This window comes from Watersipora subatra, chromosome 5, assembly GCF_963576615.1.
Source record: "Watersipora subatra chromosome 5, tzWatSuba1.1, whole genome shotgun sequence".
Taxonomy (NCBI): Eukaryota; Metazoa; Bryozoa; class Gymnolaemata; order Cheilostomatida; family Watersiporidae; genus Watersipora; species Watersipora subatra.
In genome coordinates, this window is record NC_088712.1 from 9,236,104 (window position 1) to 9,261,432 (window position 25,329).

The window sequence follows — 25,329 nt, forward strand, 5'->3', positions numbered from 1 at the left end:
GTATTACTTGTTTTTACAAGCTTATGACATGTTTTAAATTCATATTTAATTCATCGAATTTATTCAAAAGTATATACATTATAATATGCCTAAAAATATTAATATGTTTACCCATTTTTCCTAAAGAATATTGACTCAGCATATATTAAACTTTGTTGTCATACAAATTGATCTCTATGCAGAAAATAGTTGCAGAGGGGTAGTCACATTATACTTTAAAAGTTTAATTTTCTCACCGATTGAGTGTTCACTAATTATGAGACCATATGAGTTGCTTTTTTGATATACCATATGAAATTCTTCTTGTAGTTCATATCATGGCTAGCATGGAAGAGATTGTGCCACCTGCCATAGAATGTGGTTTCTGTTTGAGACAAGGCGTGGCTCTGCCAAATCCTCGCCAGCTCACCTGCAACCATGTGCATTGCCTTGAATGTCTGACTGGCTTCTATGATGAGAATAACATCCTGGTTTGTCCATTGGAAGATTGCAGGTTAGTTGTTAGGCATCAGAATTTTAATTTTGGTTAAGGTTTGAAGGCTGGCAAAATTGGTCTATTTCGATAGCATTCGCGCTGGGCATATTTCGTTACCTGAGACGCAGTAAAAATATTTTTTTTTGTTTAACATCGATTTAATAGTTTAAAAATTTCATAAGGCAATATAGCAGATATCGTCAGTCTGTAAAATATGTAGTCTACTAGAAGTCGAGTGAACGTATACACTAAAGGTTTTAAGCCAGTATCAGCTAAACACAGGCACTTTGTATATTCATTAGAGACTGCAAGTTGCCATGCAGAAATAACACATAAGTCTGGTAAACACTGTATTACTGTGGCACCAGTTCCATGCTACATTGGAATTCATCTGTCATATGGTTTTTAACTTTATGACAAACTTATATGCATCGACTTCAGTGATTGGCCTGTAGCTTACATTATTTTTATACAATGTTGTCACTGATGTGATAAATTACTAATCCTACACACGAATATTTTATGCAGACAGTCTAGATCAAACAACTTGTGACAGCCTGTCACTATTGCCGAAACGGTTCACATTACCTACACTAGTGTAATTCAATGGCAACATATTAATATGGATAATATTGACACTTCATTGTTTCCCAGAATATCTACATTGCCTTAGGAACGGTGTTGGTCTACTTGCCCGAAATCAATGAATAGTTTGTGAAGGAGGGCTGCTAAGACACAGTGCTGTTAGGTGCTGTTAGACACGGTTTGACACAGTGTATACTAGCTTTGAGAGCCTGAGTGCAATTATATTGATTTAACGGTTGGGTCTCATGCCTGATTGGGAATGCTTTTTGTTGGCTATTGTGAACAATCAAACAGAGTGGTGCCTCCTTTTTATGTCAACAATACGGCAAAACTAGGGTTATAATTGTTTGCTTTAATGGTTTATCCTTTATACCAGCTTTGAGAGCCTGAGCGCAATTATATTGAATTCAATATTGATCATTCGGTTTCATGCCTGAATGGAAATTCTTTGTGTTGGCTATTGTGAACAATCAGATAGAGTGGCCCCACCTTTTTATGGCAACAACAGGCCAAAACTAGGGATATAGTTGTTTGCTTTACTAATGCAGAGTAAACTTTTGATCTTTTTCAAAAACCAGAAGAAAAAACCTATCACTAGAGTAACAGCTAGCAAAGAAAAATGCATATGTAATCAGAAATAATGGGTGATTATTGACTGGGTTTATCCTGAAAGTAAGAAAAGAAATATGTGGGGTTTCATCATTTCTCAATTAAACTATTAAACAATCAAGTATTACATTATCTATACTATTTCTATCGCTTAGCAACTCTTTCTGTATGGCAATTGTGTTGTCACATAATATGCTTTCAGCAGATTGCCCGCTGATTATAATGGTTTCTTGCGTATTATCTTAACTACAAATACTCACCGAGCAGGTTGCCCTTTTGCTTTTGCAATGAAAAATCAGTCGTACTTCAGTTCTATACGCATTTTTTATGTTGCGAAGTCTTTGCAACAATCTAACTTTGAGTTTTAAAAAAAAGTGATAATATTTTGTAAAAGAGAAAACACTTTTTTAAACTCACAGGTTAAGCTGTAATTATATCAATAGTTTTTGCTTAAAAGCAACTGAATAAAAACAGATTCATAATTGTGATTGTTAAAGCAACCAGTTGGGTAATGTTAAGCGAGTCATCTGATAAGGCTGAAGCATGCCGGAGACATAATTGATGATGCCGTAAATTAAAGAGTTTGCAGCAAATGTTCATAAAAAACTATGCCGTGAGCAATATGTTTGAAAGTATATCTAATTCGCTAGTCGTATTCTGATAGCATTAAATCAATAAACATAAATCTCTGAAACTATAACACATCCTATTATACTGTGAATATTTATGGTGATATAATGTTTTATCAGTGAGTCACGGAAGTTGCTATTTTCAGCTCATAAAAAAGCTTCGAAAGCATGTAACCAACTGGATAAGAACTGTGGGCTATAAAGTAAACACAATGTTAAGAGTCTGTGTGCTCTGATATCAATACCATGATTGGGACTGATGGCTAGATGATATGGCTTCATACTTACAATATAGTCCACTTACCTGCAAGTAACAAGTTTAGACTGAGTCTGAGTAGATTGAATGAGCAAAGTAGAGTTTATGAACTATAAAATATTCGTTCAGTTTTGCAGTTCTAAGCATATTTATTTGTTTAAAGTTATATTCGGTTGTCTAAAGAGCAAATCAATGTTGCAATATTTCTTTCCATTTGGTTCAACCAGTCTAGACAATAATTATGCAGAGCAAAGAGCAAAAGTTGATGTTATTTTATTATTATTTTTAACTAAACAGTGCAAAACGCTGTATAGTGTCTCTTTTGTGAAAGACTTGGTAATGCACACTATTGATATGCATATTTTTCTCAGCCTACTTATTGGTAGCACCTGATGGAAACAAATATTTTAAGAAAAACCTCAGATGTTTACTCATCAATATATTAAATAGTTTTCAACGAAAGGAAGCTAAACTTTTATAAACAGCTCAATGCTTGCACATGTATACAAAGGAATAATTATGGTTTTATACTAGCAGTACAGACTATATGACGTATTCATCTTGCCGATTAGACAAATGAGTGAATAATTGATTTAAAAAATTCATTTAAAATCACTCATTGCAAGGATTTTTTGCAAGGACAGGCAACCCCATATTGTGCAATCTGTTCAGAAAAGATGGAAGCTGTTATCAGCTGAATAGAACTGAATTCAATAAACGCTAAGAGTTGTGTGCTATATAGTAAACACACCGATAATAGTTAGTGAGCAGCGATTGAAACTCGTGCCTAAATTGTATGCCTTCATGATCGCTATTTGTACATGTAGATTGGGCAACATGTGCCAAAATAATGGCACTTGCAGAGGTCTATCTGATCTATAATAAACTAAGAAAATGGCTAAACAAAAACAAACTGGTAACAAAGTCACTCATACATTGTTTTGTTTCTGGTTTACTGTTTGTTCTTGTTTACTCAAGCTTTATTGAATATTAATCCTAAAATGAATGAGAGCTTGGAACTAAAGCAAAAAACTCATCATGCAGAAAATCAGTTTTTAAAGCTGCATTTTGCAGCTACCATGAAGTCAACAGTACTTGTTAAAAACCAGCACATTTTGGCATAAAATTATGCTTTTCTGGTAATTATTGCAGTACAAACAATTTGCTATTTTCTTTTGTTATATATGTATTTAATTGAAACTATGTGAATGCTCATAAAGCGTTCAAAACCAGCGCAAGCTAAATATAAGTACTTCCTGTATTTGTCTAAAGTAAAAAGCTATGAAGTAAACACAGTGATAAAAGCATGTGTGCATTGAGTAGGACCTTAGGCTTAAAAAGAGGGTTTTCCTATAATTTTGGTAATAGACTATAGACATTACCTTCCTAATGGACAGCTGCCTTTGTTTATAGCGAATGTGTTAATAGAATGTATTTTGTCACAGGCTTTACTGGATTAGAAGGAACTGAGTCTCATTTGTTAAATAATACCAATAATTAGAATATCTACCTGTACAAAGGCTATACAAAAGAATAAGCTTATGTGGAAGCAGAAATACATGATGACTATTACCTCTTTTTGGTTTGAAGTCTTCAAGTGTAAACCACATGTAGCCAGAGCAAGTAATGGAAATCTCACCATTTTTGCAACTCATATTTTAACTATATTTTCAGTAAAACTTAAAAAATAATGTTAAAAAGAATTTAAAAAGAATACAAATTTGCCAGTGGAAAAAATGCAGGAATGTTGGTAGGTGACATCATTTTAATATTTCATTACATTTTCAAAGCAGGCAAAATTTGCCTATCATATTTGGTTGACAAAGTCTGTGTATGGGTGTTCCATTAAAAAAACAGTCTAAAAATATTTATTTGCAAAATGTGATTAGTGTTGGAAATTGCTAGTTAACTAAAATTAAGCTTTCATAGTCTTGTATTCGTTCTAGCAGTTAAATACAAAGAGAAACAGGAACCAGTAAAGTAAAAGGTTTGCACAAATAAAAACAAAAGTATTTTAAGGAGTTGCCCCTCTTTTGATTAACATGAGGAAACAATTGCGAATTGTATGCATGATATTATGATTTCCATAAAAACTACATAAACAATAATTACATGTAGCTAGGAGCCAATTACCATAAGGGTTGCAAATAACCATTGGCAATCCATTAACGATTTACTAAAAATCCTGTCAATGCTCATAGAGGGCTTACAGCTGGCAGCAGCTAAATAGAAGTTCTCTAAGTGTTGATAAGAACTATAAAGCTATAAGAAGCTATAAAGTAAACACTGCTAAAAGCTCTTGCGCAGACTTATCAATTCAATAATTAGTGTTTCTTGCCAGAGAAGAAGGCCTCATATCGGCTAATGTACACTGTTAGAGACAGTGATATAGCCTTAAGGCATGGCCACACATGACAAATTTTGTGTTGGTTCTGACCGAAATAACGGAATAAACAAAAAAAAACAAAATTATTTGGCCGAATTTCACAGAATTGTCAGAGCTGTGCATGCACACTAAGATCGCCAACCAATTGCTTTTAATTGGTTGAACAAATTATTAGTGATTTCGATTTTAGCAGCTTTCGTGATTGGTATAGTCCGATACAGTATTACGACACACAACAAAAGAACCAGCGCACTTCAACATAGTGCATACGATGCAGCTGCCTAATTTAAGCTATCGTTGGTTCATTATCATTTGGACAGCCTGGTTTTAAATCAATTAGTTTTTAATAATAAAAATTTATTTTTAGCAGCAAAAGTTCCATATTAAAAATCATGGCCATCTTTAGCGCAATAAGGTCAGTTGCATCGTATTTACTATGGCAAATCGTGTATTTTTCCCACCTGCCGCGTTACGTGTCTTGGACAATACAAATTGCCAAAGCTTCTAGAATCGCGATCGCTAATAATTTGTTTAGGTAATTAAGAGCGAATCGTCAACAATTTCAGTGTGAACACACAGCTCTGACCATGTTGTAAATTTCACCTGAATTACTCGGTGTTTTTTGTTCATTTTTTGATTTCAGCCAGAACAGACAAAAAATCGTTGGAATCATTAAAATAGTAATGTTAAGACGACCGCTGAAATACCGATCAATCTACATGTAGTACACATGGCGGTGATTTGATCTTTCTTCCTGGAGAGTTATTCATCGTGAACGCATGCGATAGTTTGACCTCGGCAAAAAAGATTTGTTTAGAGGAAGACCTCGACTGTTTTGAAAGTAAAGAAAAAATATTTCACGTCCAAAAAATGATAGGAAAAAAATGGAAGTAAAAAAGAAGATCAACAGAGTGAATCGGATTGCAAAAGTGAGAGTGAAATGGCCGGCATTGAAACAGGGAATAATGAGGTATTTAAAAAAGAGGAACTGGTTTAAAACCCAAAGAATAGCACTCTGATGACAGCTTGGCAGATGTAAAAAGTCGAACTCTTAGACAGATAATTATTTTTGATTTTTTAAAGCTTTTTATTAAAACGGCTATAATGAATTTTATAGTTAACAAAAAAATTGATATGGCCTTCAAAAACATGGCGATGCATGGGAGACAGTCGATGACAAAAATATATGGTGAGTTTTTGGTTTAGTTTCGCTCATGGGTATTGTCAAAAAGCCTACTTTGTTGTCTTACTGGTTCACTGATCCTTTTTTATCTACGACAATGTTTAGTAAAATGATTTCAAGAAACAGGTTTTTAATGGTTTTGAACAGTTTGCATTTTACTCAAAAACCCTGCTGGCAATAGATTTTTAGGTTAGAAAATGTTTTTGCCATGATATCCAGCTGGTTAACTTCTGTTTTCCTGCCTAGTAAACTTATACCTTTAAATGAAAGCTTGCTGGCTTAGGAAAAATAGCTGAGTTGCAGGCAGTATATTCCAGCTAAAAGATCTAGATTTGGAATAAAGTTATCTGATCTCTGCGATGCTGTCTCTGGCACAAGCTGTCGGTGTACATTGGTGATGAGCAAGAGCAAGCCGAAGGAACTGGTAGAGAAATCACTCACAACATAGCAATGAAATTAATGAGTGGTTTAATAAATTTAGGTCATTGTTTATTTAGGGATAATTTTTATAATTGGCCAGAGTTAGCAGCTGAACATATGACATTGCTTTCATATTGCTCTGCAACCTAGCAGTCTATGATTTGCTGTTTCTGATCGAAATAAATGTTGCTTCTTGTCTTTTGCTGCTTGACCAAATGTGTGATTACAGGCTCACCGCTCAATTCTTCTTGTACGCAACCATTTAATTTTTGATGCAGCACACATGATTTTGTGCAATGAGTTTATACGCAAAACTGTTACATAAATCTCTAGTTTGTAGAAATACATACATGTAAAATTCCGACGGCACAAAATCATAACTGCCAATATATAGATTCCAAGTTGCAAAGCTCTCACTAGCTGCTTGAAGGAAAAAATCTCAGTCTGCAGAAAAAATATCTTAGCTTGCAGATGCGTAATCATTTGCGGCTTCATGCCAATTTGCACAAAAGTTATAGCAGAGTTTTAGCAGCCATGTTGGGTAACTGTCTTGCACTGCTTATCGACATGGCGTCATGAGCATTTCAAACCTGAGCACCTTCAATGTACCAGAGCTCCTAACTCTACTTTTAATGCACTCCGATGATCAATTTAATTTGCAAATTGTAGTGAACCTATATATCTGTGCCAGTCTTCTTTATACACAATACATATATACAATTACATTTAACAGTTAGAAAAATGGTTTGCAAAATAGCAAGTAAAAAAAACATAGTTTCTAGATTTTCTACATACTTTTTTCAATAAACTTAACATAATGAAAATAGGCATGATAAACTATTCTAAAAAAGTGAATTTCACATGAACATAAATACTTATTGATTTTGTTGTAGTCAAGTATGTGAGGTACCGCTCAACCAGCTGCCAGCGTATGATACAGCCAAGGATAAACCGAAGTCATGTGATCTCTGTGCAAAGAAAGGAAAGGATGACCAGCAAGCATTTTCTTATTGTCCACAGTGTGATACAATTTTGTGTGTAAAACATCATGAGGTATGAAGTAGTTGATAGATTATTTTATATTTGACATCAGAGCGTCAGGCTTGAAAGACGAGTTGAATTTTTATGTCCTCATGTCTTTTTGGTCCATGAAAGTATTTAAATGAGGTTTTGACAATATTGGTGGTTTGATCAACTAAAACCCACTTTAAACTACATCTATGAGCTCGTGGTAGTCACCCAAAAGTTGAATTCTTTAGATGAGCTATCAAAAATGTGTTAGTAACTCACAATTGTCTGCTGAATATGGTTATCCATAATTAATATTCTTTGGACAGTGTACCTCAAACGATTTATATATCTTTTGCCAAAGTTACTTGTTAGCAAATGTTTTATTAGTTCAGAAGTGTGGATCAAACCAGGTTTTATATTGCGGACAAACTGATTATGCTTGCAATTTATCTCCTAAAGTTAAAGTCAGATTTGCTTTGCATCTAATAACTAATGAATCACAAAAAATTATTCGTGTCGCAAGTACAGTTAATTTTAAGGTTATAAACAATTCAATATTGTTCAAATCAGAGCGAAATAGTGTTCTTACTAATTTTATTAACTTATGCTGCTGTCTTTGCTAGAACTAATGAGCATGACAAACTTGATCATCATCAAATTATAATAACCTCAACTAAAAATTTTGCTTGACCTGTAAAATGCTTTGGATATATAGTTTCAGAGTCATGCGTTTTCTTGCAAGTTAGTAGTTTATAGACGAAACTAAGGTTTTTATAGGCTATAGACATATTTGAACTTATTGATGAACAACCACTGTTTTGTCACTTCAGACATTGTAAATATATGATATCAATTATCTATTAATAAGCAACTTTTTTATTCTTCCTTCAATTTCATACCTCAATAAATATCAGTTAATAAGAAGTTAAAGTTATTAATTGAGCTTATCTTGTCAAATATATTAACCTGGCTAACAAATTATGTTTTATGGTAAATTAGTGTATTTTTGAAGCTTTGTAATGGAAATTTCTAAAGTGCAAGCACTTTGAAATACCTAATGGATTGTACTCTGCTAACTCTAGAATAGGGCTGACTAAAGACCAATTTATTGTGTAAAAGGTGTTGTTGGTCGCCTGAAATAAATGTGAAAATTTATAACCATCTTTCAAATTGCACCTTCAAGTCATTTTTAAACATCCCATTTACTTGTATTTGTGTCACTTTTGACATCTGTTTTTACTCACTCTACATTTTAGTTTCATCAGGAATATAATGAAGAGTTTGGTAAGGTTCATCTAACCATAAACATTGAGCAGTATGAGCTACTGAAGAGTCAGCAAAGCAGAGTCTGTGCTGATCACACTGACAAGCCAGTCAGTTTGGGATGTGATAAATGTCTGAAGATGATTTGCATTGAATGCGTTCGTAAAGCCAAGTTTTGTGATAATGGTGAGTAGTACCAATTATAAAATAATTGTGCATAGACTATAAGGAGAAAAAGCTAACTTACACTCAGGATTACAAATCGGGTGCATTTTGTATCAGTTGATCAGGTTCAATTCAAAAAGCCAGAATAATTGCTTTTCCCACCATTTCATCTGCCTGTGTCTGAAAGAATAATAAGATGCTATCTGATTGTGCCTGTCTACATCTGCCTTGGTCTTGTTATATATGACTACTGATGCTAACTTCAACGTCTTATGATTGTTATACCGAGGCCCTGGAGCGCTGGTATTGATCATGGCATCTTTATCCACAGTTGACAATGTGAAAACATCTTGAATATCTCTCCACATAGTAGTCAGTATATTTCTACACTGCTTGGCAACGCGTTCACCCTGGTTGAGCCTTTTATTTTTGAACTCTATTGGAAGGCGTTTACAATTTTTGTTTATTGTACCAACAGGATAAAAACCCATCTCTCGTAGCTTCTTGAATATTACCGAAGAACTGTAGTGCCTATCCATGAACACCCTATGACCCTTGTTAGCAAATGAACTCAAGACACATGTGTGCAGCGATTCTATCGTGTTATCACCAGTAGCTGTGTACACCTCTATATTACAGAAAATGCCAGTAGTGGATTCACATACACACTTTACTATCAAAACATACGTGTTAGGCTTATTCTTCATATAAACCTTAAAATGCACCCTGCCACGGAAAGGACAAACAGCTTCATCAACAGTGATACTGTTCAATCAAGTGATCATAGAAAGGGTTGACTTTGTACAAAGGGTCATGGTTAGGATCACCACGTCTTGCATATTTTTTATTCTCATTTAGATGTAGATATCTCAGGATGCGCTCGAACTTATCTCTACCCAGGCCGGTAGCATTTGGAAATGTGAAATGCATGACAGCATTTGCGCTGAAGTAATTATCTGTGTCAGGTTTGTGATTGGAGCTCATGTGGATCACTATAGCCAAAAATTGCTACAGGTCATCAAAAGTGATAGGCTTCTATATCTTTCGGTCAGTGTCAGTAAGAGTTTGGTTGGCATAATGGTTGGTCTTACTTTTTAGTAGCTGAAAGAATGTGTGGTCATATATTGCACAAAAATATTTTATTATTGAGCCGCCAGGAGCTAGCTCAGAGGTGTTCAGACCTGAAGTGGAACCGTAAAACCTGTCCAACTGCCTTGGAGAAAGATCGAGCTAAACAAACTCAGATGATGCACCACAAGCCTGCCCTCTAGTGCTCCTGACACCACATCTTGCATGACTTTTGCTATCTTCACATGTACCATGAGCATGAAAACCTCTGCCTCTTCTTCTCCTAGTACTTGCTGGAGTCACACCTAACAGATAACACAGAATTTAGTGAAAGTCTGCGCATGGATGTGTCATGCAGATTGTACTCAAGCATTTGCACAAGTAATAGTTCTTATCAACAAAAGAATCATTCAGGATCATAAGATTTCATATAAAATAAAGGGTTGTTCTAACATACCATCACCAGTAGCAGATACAGTAGGTGTAACAGGGTCAGCTTTGTCATCAGATTCTGAAAGCGTACCATCGAAATCATTCCCACTGTCCTGATCAAATGTGACACACCCAACTGTATTCTCTATATAAGGGTATGCATATTGAGCAATCAACAGAAAGTAGCCCTCACAGGTCTTCAAGCCTAATCTATCATGCTCATTCTAAGATAAGCAAACACAAAGATAGTGAAGAATGCAAACACAGAGCGCTATCATTTGCTGACAGGGAATCATCATCTGTACAGGGATTTGTTCAATTATGACGACTAAAATTAGGTTCTAATACATAAATGAAAGCTTAAAATATTTATTTTCATTACTGTCACTATCTGACTTGATTTCAGTCCCACTATCATTAATTATTTCCTGAAACATGTCCTCCTCAGACCTAAGTGATGTTCATCGAGCAGCGGCCATTTTGGAAAAAATCGAGTGTTACAATACTGGAATTTCCAATAGACAGTATGATTGCAGAAGTCGCAGTACTGAGAGGAAACATTTACATTTGGATTCTAGTTCATGATTGGGCCATTTACAATCTAATACGAATTCTGTTTCATAAGAAAACTATCATGTGACTCAATCGCGAGTATGCTCAATGCTAGGCAATGAAGATGTAGCGGATCGTCGCTAGCCTTCTAAGTGTTAATTTTTTTTAAACTTTACCATAAGTTTTAATACTACACACTTTTTGTTAACCTTGTGACCTAAACACTAAGGATATCTGATAATAACAGTAATAGTGTTTTATCCTAGCCGCTCACTCATCAAGGTGTATACAATTTAAATTGTTTATATATAAATAATATTACTAAATGTTGTCCTATTTTTGTCAACGCTCCATCTCTGTCAAAACCTTTAATTCTAAGTCTAAAAAAGTAGAATAGCAATCAGTTAAATTATATTTAAGTTAAGTTACATTTTCTGGTTATTAGAATAGTGGTAAAAGTTTGAATGTGAACCTTTATGTTTTATGTTCCAGGAGAGACTCATCAGCTGATGTCACTGAATGAGCTTGTTGACCAGCTTAATGATGGGATCAACAAGCTAAAGAAAGGAATGATTGAGAAGGAGGAAAGTTTAGAACAAATTTTCAAGTTCACCTCCCAAACACTTGCTGATTATGACAAGGAAACGGCTGAGACAGTGCAAATGATTCAGCACAACAGAGATGCACAGGTTGTAAAGGCCTTTCCAAATGTTTAACAAAGCATTTCTTTATCTTAGATGTTATTAACTAACAAGATAAGCTTCGTTAAAATACTAAAATTTGTAAACGGCTCTCAATATACTGTCATAATAATCACTTTAAAATCAGATAAAAATACTATATAAAAAGGTAAACACAATTGATTATCAACTTAGATACTAATACAAGTTCTACAAGCCTCTAAAATTGTACTTCTGTTTATGTTTAGTTTTTGTAAATGAATCATTGGTTATAAACTTGTGACACATGATTGAATGGTCGGTCAGATGAGTCAGAGATAAACTTTTATTTCTAAGAAATTGATACAATTGTTGAAGATTAATGCTTTGGAGTCTGAGTACAAACAGCTAGAGGATAAATATATGGAGGATCGGCTAAGAACAAAAACGCTTATGACTGACTTTCTCGAAGATGAGATACTCAAGAAATGGAGCCAGATAAGAAATATAATGCGCAAAACAGAATCTAGAGTCAAGCATGCTCATCAGGTACAAGAGTGATTCAATAAGTAAAAACACTTCAACCTAAAATTTTCTATTTGAATCATATAACATTGTAGAGTATGTCATTTCTCTACATAGGCTGCTTGCATCTCAATACACTTGTTTCAACGATCTACTAGATTTTTGATGCAACCAGAATAGAAGGTATCTGGTGTACTGCGCACCGATTTTTTCACATGCACTCCTATTAGTCTTTTATAGGAGAAAAGGGATTTCCACGTAAAGTGTCGTTTATGTAGAAAAGCATATGATGGCCATGAGTAGATAAATTTGAAACTAAATGTTTGAGAAACTCCCAATTAATACTTGTGTACTTTTCTGGAGTGATTTTTGCTGTGTAGGGTTTGAATTGTCATGCTGGATAGTGATGCTAGTTGACAACATTCCTTTCCTTGGAAACCTAACTTTAATGAAATTGGTGTAGCATATCACAGTATGTACTGCTCTTTACAGAACTTCATTAGAGTAAAAGAAAGCAAAATTGGAACCTTTATTATAACCCAACATATTTTCCAAAAAAACTTTCCACATGTATGGTCATCTTACACTTTTAGCCATAAACAGGCCATTCAGATCTTTCACTGAAAGTCAACCGGCCTTAAACTAAGCTGTTACGTTTGTGTCACAGGTTTTTTGCATTTCTAGACTTTTATTCTGTTCATACAATTACTTCCATACACTTTTGGCCAACTATAAAGTATTTCATCTCTACTCCTTTTATCAGTATTAAAAATATTATCACAGCCCTCGGCTCTTCAAGTTTGCAACTTGATAAAACTTGATAGGGGGCAATACAAGTTAATAGGGGGCAATACAACTTGATAGGGGCTATACAACTCAATAGGGGGCAATACAACTTGATATGAAGCAATACAACTTGATAAGGGACCATAAAACTTGATAGGGGGCAATACAACTCGATAGAGGGGTCAAACTTATTCATGTAACTACAAAAAGCAAGGGTTGCTGTTAAGTGTTGTCTTTGCTTGCAGTGATCACCAAGTATTGTAGTTAAATGCTGGTCAAAACACTATTCTATAGTCTAATAGCAGTTTATTAAAGTCCATAGTGTATTTGCTTATTGAATCGCCCTAACATGATTTTAACTTTGATACATAATCACAAAAATAGTCTTGGATTGTGGTTGTAATCTTTGATTTTATTCAAAGATAGTAGTATTCTATTGACTTTAGTAAACCTTAACTCTTAACTCTTAAACCTTAACTCTTTGAGCCTTAACAGCCGGTTTTCCAGCATTGCGAAGGGCGTGTCAGAAACCCTAGCGGCCGGAATACCGGCATTCACATGGCTCTGTTTTTACAAGCTGTTTCTAATCAACAGCAAAAACCAATCAAATTCATTCTTGCACAGGATAGTAGACCAGAAATTTTCCTTCTATTTGTGACTTTTTTTAGATATCTTTATCTACTTTGTGTATTACACTTGCAAATTTTATTAGATAGATATCTCAAAAAAGTTGATGTGAGATGCCCGTTGATTGGTTATAAATGATTGTGATGCAAATAAAGAATTTTATGTTACTTACTGTAATCTTCCAGTATACTTTGAGTCATGAAATAATGATTAACATGTGCTTGATGGATATGATACTACTGTAAATATTTATACAAGTATTTCGTAATCATATGAATTTTTATAGTTTTAGCCCCAATAATGTTGAAATACTGTTTCTTTTTCTCTTTTGATGAACATTGCTATGAGTTGCCCGAACTTTCTGCTAGTGTTGTACCAAATACTATTGTATTATGAGCAGATTTAGATGTATTGAATAAAAGTTTTAAAATTTTGGATCTTTGGACAAATTGCCCAGGTTTACTAACATTTATTGACATGAAAAACCCGGATTAAAAAAGCTAATATTATAGCGCAATGTTGACTTTCAAGAGCTATGAACATAAAAAGTGAATCATTCCATTTGTTTACCATACAGTTTTATGTTGCTTTTTCATGTGTTCATGTTGCTTAGGGAATATGAGCTGTCAGTATATTGGTAGTTTTAGCAATAAACACCTCCAAAAAACACACACTGACCCTTCCACCCAGCCACAAACAACAAATCTCACACATGCACGCACAAACACATGCACACCCACACACAGACACAGATGAAGTGTGTCACTTCAATCGCAGCTCATTAAATTCATAGGAATTATGAGGTTTATTTGAATTTAGCAAATTGATAACTTTCATAAGTTTTGCTTGTTCATAGGCTGCTGTTACTTGAAGAGTTCAGTTTTTTCATACTGTCGTTGCAGTGCGATATAGTCTCCAGCTACAGCGACACAAAGATTGACATACAAAGGTTGATTGATGAAATCATACCATCTCTTCAAGTATCTCCACTCAGCAAAGTCAGAGAGAAAAGTAAGTCTACTGAAAATGCCATAATTGTCTAGATGTTTTGTAGATGAATCACAAGTACAACCACAAGGAATTATTTTCTTAATTTAGCCCAATTACTAGAATAAGTTTACTTTTTACTTAATAAAATATCATACTCCGTTTGCTGACTTTCCACTTTAGAGTTTTATCACTTTGAAAAAATACTTTTAAATAATTTAATTAGCAGAAAAGTAGCCGAGGCCCATTCTAAAACAATATCTATTCACAACTTAAAGAAAACTTTATGCAAGAAGCTGACTTATATGCTCATTACCCTTTAAACCCGGGAAGTATGCTACTGCTTTGGTACATTGGAGAAGTTTACACGCAAACTTGGAGTTATTGACAACTGTAAATAAATCATTACGTTTAAAATGCCTTGTGGATTATTCTTTATAATGTATAAATTGCTGATGAATGCATGGTTAACATCTCAAAGATAGGTGACACACAATTATCAAGGTACACCTGGGCAAAAATCTATTGGTTATTCTACCGGACTGTATATCGGCAGTTTATACGAATTAAATTCAAATTAAGGATATTATATGTTTATGGCAGACATTATGGTTCCAAAAAAATTGTGCGCGGTATTTTTCCAGATGACCCATTTTACAAACATCTTCCCAACAACATCAAAGTAATGAGTTTGGGTTAGGATTACATACATGTAGACAGCCAAATTGAACTCTTATACTAAGGAATTATTAGTATTAGTCTGCTATTCCTCAGCAGTTTTTTAATCAAAATTTGGTGTGTGAGTAGAAATAATGGCTACATAAAGTTTCTCAGCAATTAGTAAGTTACGTGGGAGCTTGTCAAATATAATGTTTTGTATAACCAAGCCATAACGTTTTTCTGCAAACTGGTGCATTCCTGGTCCTTGATATTTTGATTCTCCTTAATTAGCAGCAAGGCAAGTCTGTAAAACTTTGCCATACAAATTGCAATATCGGCATTGGCCTGTAAAAACTGGAATGGTTCGCGATTGTTTAAGACTTTCTCTAATCTGAGCTGCATAGTATAGCACGGCAAAACATTTGGGTACAGCTAAATAATGTTCCAAATCAATGTGCTAATTGAAGCAACATGATGTGGTTTTAGCAAACGTTTTACAAAGCAGTTCTAGTTAGTGAGTACTAAATATCTCTTACTTTAATCTATTTAAACTCAAACAAGGGCAAATAATTATCTGCATGCAGTGATTCAATTAAAGTGGTTTACACCCCATCATGATGGGTTTAGAACCCATGATGATGATAGTTTCATTTGGTACAAATGTAACTTTTTTTTTGTAAGTTATTTTTAGAAATGACCAGTTGTGTCAGACGCATTACACCGACAAATTTTCACGAGTTTTAGATCTACAAACTATTTGATTATTATTGAGGATTAGTACTATTGAGTACAATCATTTTATTTTTATCGGTAATAGTGTCATATGCTGTAATAATTTTGATGATTTGACTGAAGCAGACACTCTGACAGTCTTCTCAACAGTGGCCAAAAGGTTTTTGTGGTCAATTAGCGATACATATATTTTTCTAAGTGGTTAGCTGATGTGAAATATATACCCAATTTTTGGTACTAAATTGGTTCATAGATTATGGAATTTAAAAGTTATGGCGAGCTATATGCTTTTTTTACCGTTTTACCGTTTTTACCGAATGTATATGTAATTATGTCTTACTAAACAAATAGATTTGATAGCAAAAGAGCGTTTGACTACAATACAATCTTGTCACTGTATTATTTTGACAAGGTAATGTAAAATTGTTATATATATTTCATATTTAATATTCTAATTTTTTTACTTAGTCAATTTTAACAGATCTGTAATAAATGCACTTTTAACAAATGTATCTAGTGTATACTACCTTGTAAACCATTTTGCTGTTAGGAAATGACCTTCATATCTTTTATCGGTTCTGTAGGCAAACATCATTTATGTTGCTTTTGGTGAATGTTGACAAGACTGTCACATAGTAATACAAAAACAGATATCTAGGTTGTCAAGCCGTCAATTTATTTATCAACATTTTTCTATAATTAATGATATGAAAAATTATCTGAGGGAGAGCTTTGATGTTGTAATTATATGTTCTGTTGTTGCGCATACAAGTCAACTGCCACTATGTAGAAGCCCAATAAACAGAATACCAGAGCTGCAAGTGTTAATATGCCTTTTACAATTGTTAGCAGAACAGTGGTTGGCTAAACTTAACCACCTTAGTGTCCAATAGCACATTAAATGTTTCTGACTTACATGTAGATGATGATAAGCTTCAGTCGCTCCACATTTTGTGTTTCAGTCTGATCCGAACTTCACCCCACCTGCTAGTAGTACTACATTGATAGAGTATTTTTTCCTACTGAACAAAATGGAAGTATTTGCTAGTATTAGCTTAAATGTGCAACGCTTGGACATATGCCATAATGAACTAACCCGAATTATTGCAAAGTGCTGCAGTTGCTCGAGTAGGGTCATTTTTTGAGCTTTGTTTAAAAAAAGTTTTGTAAAAACCTCAAAACAAGTCGGCTTACTTTGATGAGGACATTCAAATCAAAAGCTTACAATATTTCAGGAAACAATGAAATAATAAATATTAAACCTCGCGCTCAGGATTATACATGCTTCCGGCAGCTTTATTGAGCCTCAATATTTGAGAAAATTTTTTGATTGTCAATACAAGTTGGAGAAATGAAGAGTCTTTACTTATAATTGCCAACAAGACCATTATTTCTTCAGAGTAATATCAGTAGATGAAAAAATCATGGAATTTAAAAGCTTCACTGTTTGTTTAGTCCGATATATTCACACTAAAAAATAACTGATACGCCTTAAAAATGCAATCTTGCTGTATCAAAAGCAGGATATGAAGACAAAAAGGTCTATTATACAGCAGACCTCAAAGATCATAGTGAATAGCCAACAATCCGTGTTTGTAAAATTTCTAGATTTCATGGTTGGTGAAAACACCAATCAGTATGTAGTACATGTAGGTGATTGTGTAAAGTGGACGGATTGTGGCGACGGGTACCGCTAAAAATACATAATTTCTCACATCATACCACACTAGAATATTTTGTATAGGTCAAGAATGAATAGCTTTTTATGTCCAAAAACTGCTAATACTAGTAATTTTTAGTTTAAACTACATATGCTCATATAGAGCTAGTTTTACTGTATTTTAACCAAATATACAGGTTTTCGTGATTTTTTGTGTAAATTTGACTTGGAGAAAGAGTTACCTAGTCATACCAAAAGCCTTATAAAAAATATTAGGTGGTTTTTTATAAAATGTATTTGTCAAATAACGATAGGTTAATGACATGAGATTTAAAAACTTTTTATTGGTCGAGAAGTATCTTATTTATCCAGTACTTGGTATCAAAATTCCAGTTCAACTAGGTCACAACTGTTAAAATTATTTTCAGTGCTTACAATTTTTGCAAAGACAAATGAATTAAGTTTCATTACAATCAGCATTTACAAACCTCATCTTGAGTCAAAGTAACAATGTATAAGAATATAAGTATTTATTGCTCTAGCAGCTGTGGTGGTTCTTTTCACTAAACTAAATAATTTTCTTTTATTTTGAGTAAAAAAATTTTTCTAAGAGTTCGTATTTGGCTAAAGCTTAAAAAAAACTTGTTCAACCCTTTTAACCCTAGCTGTTCTTTTCAATGCATGTCAGTAACAACGGTGAATTTTTCCATCAATCCAAAGTTCTTAAACTTTTAATAAATACATCTAAGTTTGCTTATAATACAGTGATAATTGATAAAACACCAGTGAATAAGTTGGGCAAACCGCAGCAAACACTGCGGGATGCCTGAGTTTTTTAATTGCGCTTTTACTTGGTTCTATCCAGAAAATAAATCAGTCCTCAAGGATTGGACGATTTTATAAACTTGTTAAAATGTTTACAGTGATATCATATCTACCGAGCAATCGTTCATCATAATTTTATGACACAAAATATACTAGACGTTTGTAGGCAGTATCATAAAATTCTTTATTTGCATCACAATCATTTATGAATTACCAACGGACGAGCTGTATCTACTTTTTGTGTGATGTTTATCTAATAAAATATGTAATTATAATGAAGAAAGTAGAAGGAGATCTTGGAAAGCTGTTACAAATGGAAGTGAAATTTCTGGTCCAACATCCTGTGCAAAGAATAATGCGATTGGTTTACGCTGCTACTTAGCAGCAGCTTTTGTAAACAGAGCCATTTGAATGCCGAGATTCCTGCTTTTAGGGACTCTGACACACCAAAAGCAATGCTGGAACACCGGCCGTTACGGTTCCTAGGATTAAAACGATTCGATATTTTGCCACTAAAAATCTGTCTGGTAAAATCATTTTTTCAATTTTTAATGACACTAGTCAAACAATCTATGAAGTGAGTGTTGAATCATTTTCATTGTTAGTTTCACATTTCATTGTTAACAATTTTACTAACTATTTCTAAAACTAGATTTCATTTACATATAGCAAGGAGCTATGTGAGATGATTATTACCAAGGAACTTTAAAAATTTAACAGCTATATGTTAGACTATCTAAAGTTTTAAAACGTCTAAATAATCATGGAGCTAAATCATAAAATACTATCAATGGGCAAACTTTAGCATTGAATGAAACACACTTCCATTACACTAATCTCTAACTACAACAGGCTATTTTTTGGGTTTGAGAGATTTATTGGGCAAGCAATATTCACTAAAAAAACAAAAGTCTTTACAAAGAAGGTACAGAAATCTTCCTCATTATCCGGCTCAGTGAGAATTTTTAGCATCATTGTGATAACAGCTGCCTCAGTTTGTCTTGCAGCGTTCTGTAAAGTTTAAAAAGGGTAAAGGTAAAAATACTAGCAAAACCCTTCAACATGTTTCCTAAACACCCTCCAATGACCAAATTTTCTGCAGTCATAAATCCTGGAAACAGAAGAGAATGTTTAGAATTGATGAAAAATTGACTTCCCTAGATATTAGTTCGATATTGTATTTACATAGATTTGTGCCATTCGTTTTTGTTTGTACATTGTATGCTTTGGTGATTGTGCAATTATGGTCTTATTACATCAAAATTATTTCATATTCAACTGAATTACAATAGTTGACTTTAGATAATTTTTGGTTTCATAATTCTACAAAAAAGCAGTAGATACTGAGATGGTCATTTGCACCTGTAAAATAAAACAGTTATTCTCAGCATGGCTATATAAACATGGAAAATAGGTGAGTAACATGATACATTTACATTATTCTGTAAACTAGACTTTAATTGCTGGTATGATCACACGAACTTCTAAAACAAGCAGTAACATTTTGCATTAATGCATGAATATTTAAAATAAGCAGTAAGTAATTATATGATGAAAATAACCTGTAAAATGAGCAGTAGACACTGATCTGATTATAAAAACTAGTAATTTAATTTAGCAATAATATTTGGTATGAACACATAAATATGTGAAAAGGCAGCAAATTCTGAAATGGTTACCCAAACCTGTAAACTATGCATTAAACAGTGATACAATTTTATAAGTACTTAAATAAGCAGTAAATTCTAATCTATATATATATTTCTCAAAGTATGTCTGTCATCTGTTGTCTGTCTGCATTCCGGCTATAGATCTTAAAATCTTTATTTTGATACTCCGCATTCTGATGGATTTGAAATCATGACGATTGCATCTACAAACTTCTTAACCGGATGCTATACAACTGAGCTAGTACGCCATAGTATTCAGATACGTTTTTATATAACGGATGCACTATGCGCATGCTAATTATTTTAGCCTTAGGCTTTTGACCAAAATTCTAAAGATTTAAAAAAAAAAAAAGATTCTAAGATTTGTTCGTCTGGGAGCTTTAACATAAGTTCGGTTCTCAACCAAACCGGAACATGCGCATTGCAATTAGCAAGGCTTCGAAAACGCATGGAAACATTTGTTAACAAATAGAGAAGCATTTTACGCTTCATAAATTTTTCACAAAATGGGAGGAGCCATCTGGGAGAACGTCTTCTCTACCGAAGAAATTTGCTAGGGATATAACATAAATTGTTTTGGAGGAAGATTATCCTTTTAAGATGTGAAGTAAACAGGCCATTGCTTTTTATAGTTTCTTTTTCCTACGACTTTTGATGTAACTTATCTGTTGCACTTTTTCCTGTATTAATACAAATTTTTGAAATTTTTGGTATTTTGTCTTAACCTTTAATGTTTTTGATGTTTTAAGAGCCAAACATACTAAATGTTTATTTTGGTTTTTTTTTCCATCATCATAAATAGAAAAACTTTTATTAAAATTAAACACAATCTATATCTACCCGTTTCTATATATAGTATGCAGTATACAGTACAGCTTAAGGTGTAAAATGTAGAAAAAATAGTTTACCGAAGTTGTTTTCTCGCCTTGGAACAAAATAAAGTTTTCAAAAATTCAGTTTGATGGGGAAAATTGTTTCACATTTTGGACAACTCGGTTTTCAAACAACCTTCTGCAATGTATTAGGTATGAGAACCGAGGTTCCAATGTATGTTATTAAAAACTCTACGTCGCAATAAGTTATAACCTTTTAAATTTACAGTAGTTTGAAAACCTTTACAGTTGTGTTATTTATTTTTAATTTAGTTGTCCTGCACATAACCTTTACCTCATGATATTAAATCTGAAGTTTACAGATTTCTGAAAAAATTGAAAGCCTTTACAGTTGTTTTTACTTTTTGTTTTAATTTATTTCAATTACCCATAACACTTCTCACATGATATGTATTTTGAAAGTTAGAATGGCACAGGTTGTTACATGTTAGATACAAATCAATTTTCTGTCCAAATACATGTACTTTTTCATTACCCGGGCAACACCAGGTAGCACAGATAGTATGGCTATATAAATAAGCAGCAAACACTGACATGTTTGCATGAACCTTTACAATAACTAGTAAACATTGGCATGCTTTTGCGGCCCAGTAAAATATGCAGTAACAAAAACCATCCGATGTAAACCCTTAACGGATGCGCAATGAACCTAGCCACCTTTACAAGTAGAATCAATTTATATATTTACATGAACATTGCAATGGTGAGGCTTTCCTCCCTCCTGCCTTCTCTAGATAGTCTGGTTCCTTATATGTTTTCTCGAAAACTTCAATATTGATATGATTTTATAGTGGCCAGCTGGGCACGGCAGCGTATCTATATTTGTGATGCCCACTCTGCTCTCAGTTTGTCCGGCATTTGCTGCCCAGCCACCTGCTAATCATACTTCTGACTGGCTCCATCTCCTCATGGTCAGACACGATTTTTTCCGGTCCCTGTTTAGTTGGGTCGACCCAAGCTTCACTCGGCCCAGCTGGGCCATCCTTTTTTATCTTTCTGGGTAATTGGCTGTGCTAATAATTTTTGGCTCTTGGCCCGGTCGCCTGTACTCATTATATTAATCACATACAGTATAGGAGTTGATGAGCCTGTAAATCAGGTTCAAAGAAAGGATATAATTACACGGAATAATGGAGTCTGTCAATGATTGGAGAATAATTTGAATTGCTTTTTTATACAGAAATAACTTCATCAATCAAATGAAATTATTATTTTAATATTGAAACTGCCATATATTTATTATATTTAAACTGTAAGCTTACTTTTGATATTAATTCACTTGAAACAGTTCAAAAGAGAATATGTATCTGGCACATGTAATTGGAGTAAATAGGAAAATGTGAGTAAATTTAAAAGAGAAAGTAAATAAAGAATCACCACTAGATGTGTTAATTAAAATATATTGAAGCACACAGAAACTTTCCGTTACTTTTCAGTTGCCTTAGACTGTGGCTAGTTAACAGCCAATGAGAATTAAATACCATTTTTATGGGTTTATTGTTTTCAAACACATTTGCATTATATATAAATGCATTCATATATTATTAAAATAAGCACATGTATGTACAATGTAAATTTATTTGTGCTTATTTGCAGGCGGAACTTGTGATATTATGCTAGAAGTTGTCTCTACTGATGGGTTTTTAATTGATGAGCAGCTGAAGCTTCGACCTCCTAAACCTCTTCCAAAATCCCTCAAACTCCTTCATACAGTCTCTTTACCATCATATCCTTATTCAACAAGAGTCTGGAACTCTCAAATATTAACTGGAATGGGTAATAAAGCAGTAGCTACTATAGACAACGCCTACCAAGTAAAAGGCTCATTCATCACATTCAACCACTACCCTGTAGCAATGGAAGTCTACAAGGACAGACTATATACAGCAGTGTATGGCAATCCTTGGACCATCTATGTACATGATCAGCAGGGAAAGCAAGTCACTTCCTGGACTCACAATTACTATATTGGCCTGTACTACATCACAGGACTAGCCATCACATGTGATAAAGTAGTTGCTCCAGACAAAAAGAACAAGCTTCTCATCATCTACTCATTGACAGGAAATAAACTCAAAGACATTTCTTGTCCTCAGCTTAGCCAAAGTCATGTCTCACTCTGTGCTTCAGGATCAGACAAGGTTGTTGTGTCTGACTGGAGCTCATCCCAAGTCTGCTTGATAGACATCTCTCAAAGTCAGCTGCTTTGGACTTGTAAAGGTGTGCCTAAACCACTAGGAGTAGCATGCTATGGAGAGAGATATATCCTGGTGGCAGCAGACAAAAGCAGCACTGTGAGAATCCTGGATAGCTCAACTGGTTAGTTTACTTGTAAATTGTATACAGAATATGTGTGAGCAGTTGTGCTAACAAATATGCTGTACAATCTAGTAATTGATAGATATACTAGTAGATACATAGTGTTGATGTAAACCCATGTAATGCTACTCTGACTACTTATCATAGTAAAATTAAACACTATATATATTAATAGAGAACTCTGATAGTCTACTTGCTATAGACTTAGTATTTGCTTATGATTCAGAGTAATTGCATAATACTCACTATTTCTCACTAATTTATTTCTCATTAATTCATCAAATATTTTGAATCTGTCTGCACACTCAGTAGACTATCCCTGATCAACTGACAATCATATATTTTATTGCCATGATATCACGTATTGGTCCCAAATCCCAAAGTTGTACACACAACTATGGACACTGACGCTCTTGGCTATAAATTTAGAACCACAATCATTGTAGGCCAGATGTATTGAGAGTCAGAACTTTAATATAATTTAATAATCAAAATTGACTATAAAAAGAGCAAAACAAAATGTATATAAATTTTTAAAAAGTTAGTAAAATAATGTCAGCTCATTTTACTACTATTTATGTTATGCTAGAAAAGAAGTCATTAGGCATGAAATATTTCAATAAACAATTTAAATGAAATTTAAAAGATTTTTATTTATTTGCTTTGTCTATTCATAGTAAAATTCGAACTGATATTTTGGCACACAAATTGTTTGTCAGTTTGTTGAAATAGAAATAAAATTAGTGTAAGCTTATATTAATAGTATAAACTCTTTTAATAAACCAACTCACATTACTTATTGAATGGACCTCAGATAATTGCTTATTAGCCTTGAACCGTGAGCCTTGAACTGCAGGCCACACAGATAATTTCTATCTGGAAGTTGTCTCTAATCTGATACTGGCTCTTTCTCATAGCCTGTACTTGGCATCTTGCCAACATTCCTATGACTGTAAGAGATAGCATAGTATTAGGTACTAGTGGTCTGCATCATGTTCATAGGTTGAAATATGAAGCTTGCGGTTAATAAAAACTTCATAGTATTTTCTCATAAAAATCAATACAATAATGAATGGAAACTTGTCAAAGTTTTTTTGTTGCATGGAATAATGTTGTAGACTGAACTTTGATTGTCATTTCTTGACAGCCAGTTTATACAGCCTTCCAAGACAAATCCAACTATTTAGCCGTAATAGTTTTATGCCAGTTCAGTGATGGATGAATCTATGTGAGGGGAGAATAAATCTGACATTACCTATTTTTCTGAGTAAATGAAGAATGCAATGTGAACATTTAAACAAATTGAATTAAATTAATTTAAAGAGTATTAAAATTATGAATAGGTTTTGACTGTTGATTGTATTTATTATACTGTAGGTGAGGTAGTCTCTGAGCTTACAGACAGCGCTATTGAGAATGGCAGTGTGTTTGACATGGACATCACTGAAGACAGACTAATTTTAGCCAATTTCGAAAGAAACGAAATAGCAGTCTTTCAGCTACAACCATAGCTGCTGCATCAGTCTGGGTCGCTGCCTTCTCTTTCTTATTATAAACCATAAAATTTTCTATAAAAAAACTAAGAGAGTTGAATCAATGTTGGAATGATGGTTTCATTGTACATGTACTTGGACACTGCTCGATAGAAAGTCTGTATTTCGCTACAAATCAAGGATTAAAGTGCTAGTTATCAATATCTGTCTCCCCTTAACTTTGTTGCTTGCGATTCTGATTGGTTGATTTCTGAAAAAAAATTTTTTTTGTGGAATTCTCCTTTTCACGAAGTAATAAAAGCAATAGCTTTGACATTCATATCAATCCTCATGAATTTTTTATAAGATTAATGATCACGTATTATTAACAGTAGATACCTTACAAGATAATACCTTCTTTTTAAGAATTATATATGAATATGAAGGTTTGGGGGCTTTGAGAAAAGCTGATACACTGTT

The 25,329-nt window shown here is 33.7% G+C and overlaps 1 protein-coding gene across 1 annotated transcript; it reads left to right on the plus strand.

Annotated features, from left to right (window-relative positions):
* The first annotated feature begins 317 nt into the window (after positions 1–317).
* Positions 318–24,888, plus strand: LOC137396625 (uncharacterized). The gene is made up of 8 exons (XM_068082944.1): positions 318–493; positions 7,437–7,596; positions 8,811–9,003; positions 11,527–11,723; positions 12,072–12,242; positions 14,534–14,642; positions 22,655–23,377; positions 24,755–24,888. The coding sequence occupies exons 1-8, from the start codon at positions 318–320 to the stop codon at positions 24,886–24,888; spliced, it is 1,863 nt and encodes a 620-aa protein (XP_067939045.1).
* Positions 24,889–25,329: the final 441 nt, after the last annotated feature.

Bases quoted from the DNA above. Each gene is read 5' to 3' on its own strand.
- LOC137396625 (XM_068082944.1), top strand. From the start codon at position 318: ATGGCTAGCATGGAAGAGATTGTGCCACCTGCCATAGAATGTGGTTTC. The intron at 7,597-8,810 runs GTATGAAGTAGT...TCTACATTTTAG, and splicing joins TGTGTGTAAAACATCATGAG to TTTCATCAGGAATATAATGA. The intron at 12,243-14,533 runs GTACAAGAGTGA...CTGTCGTTGCAG, and splicing joins GAGTCAAGCATGCTCATCAG to TGCGATATAGTCTCCAGCTA.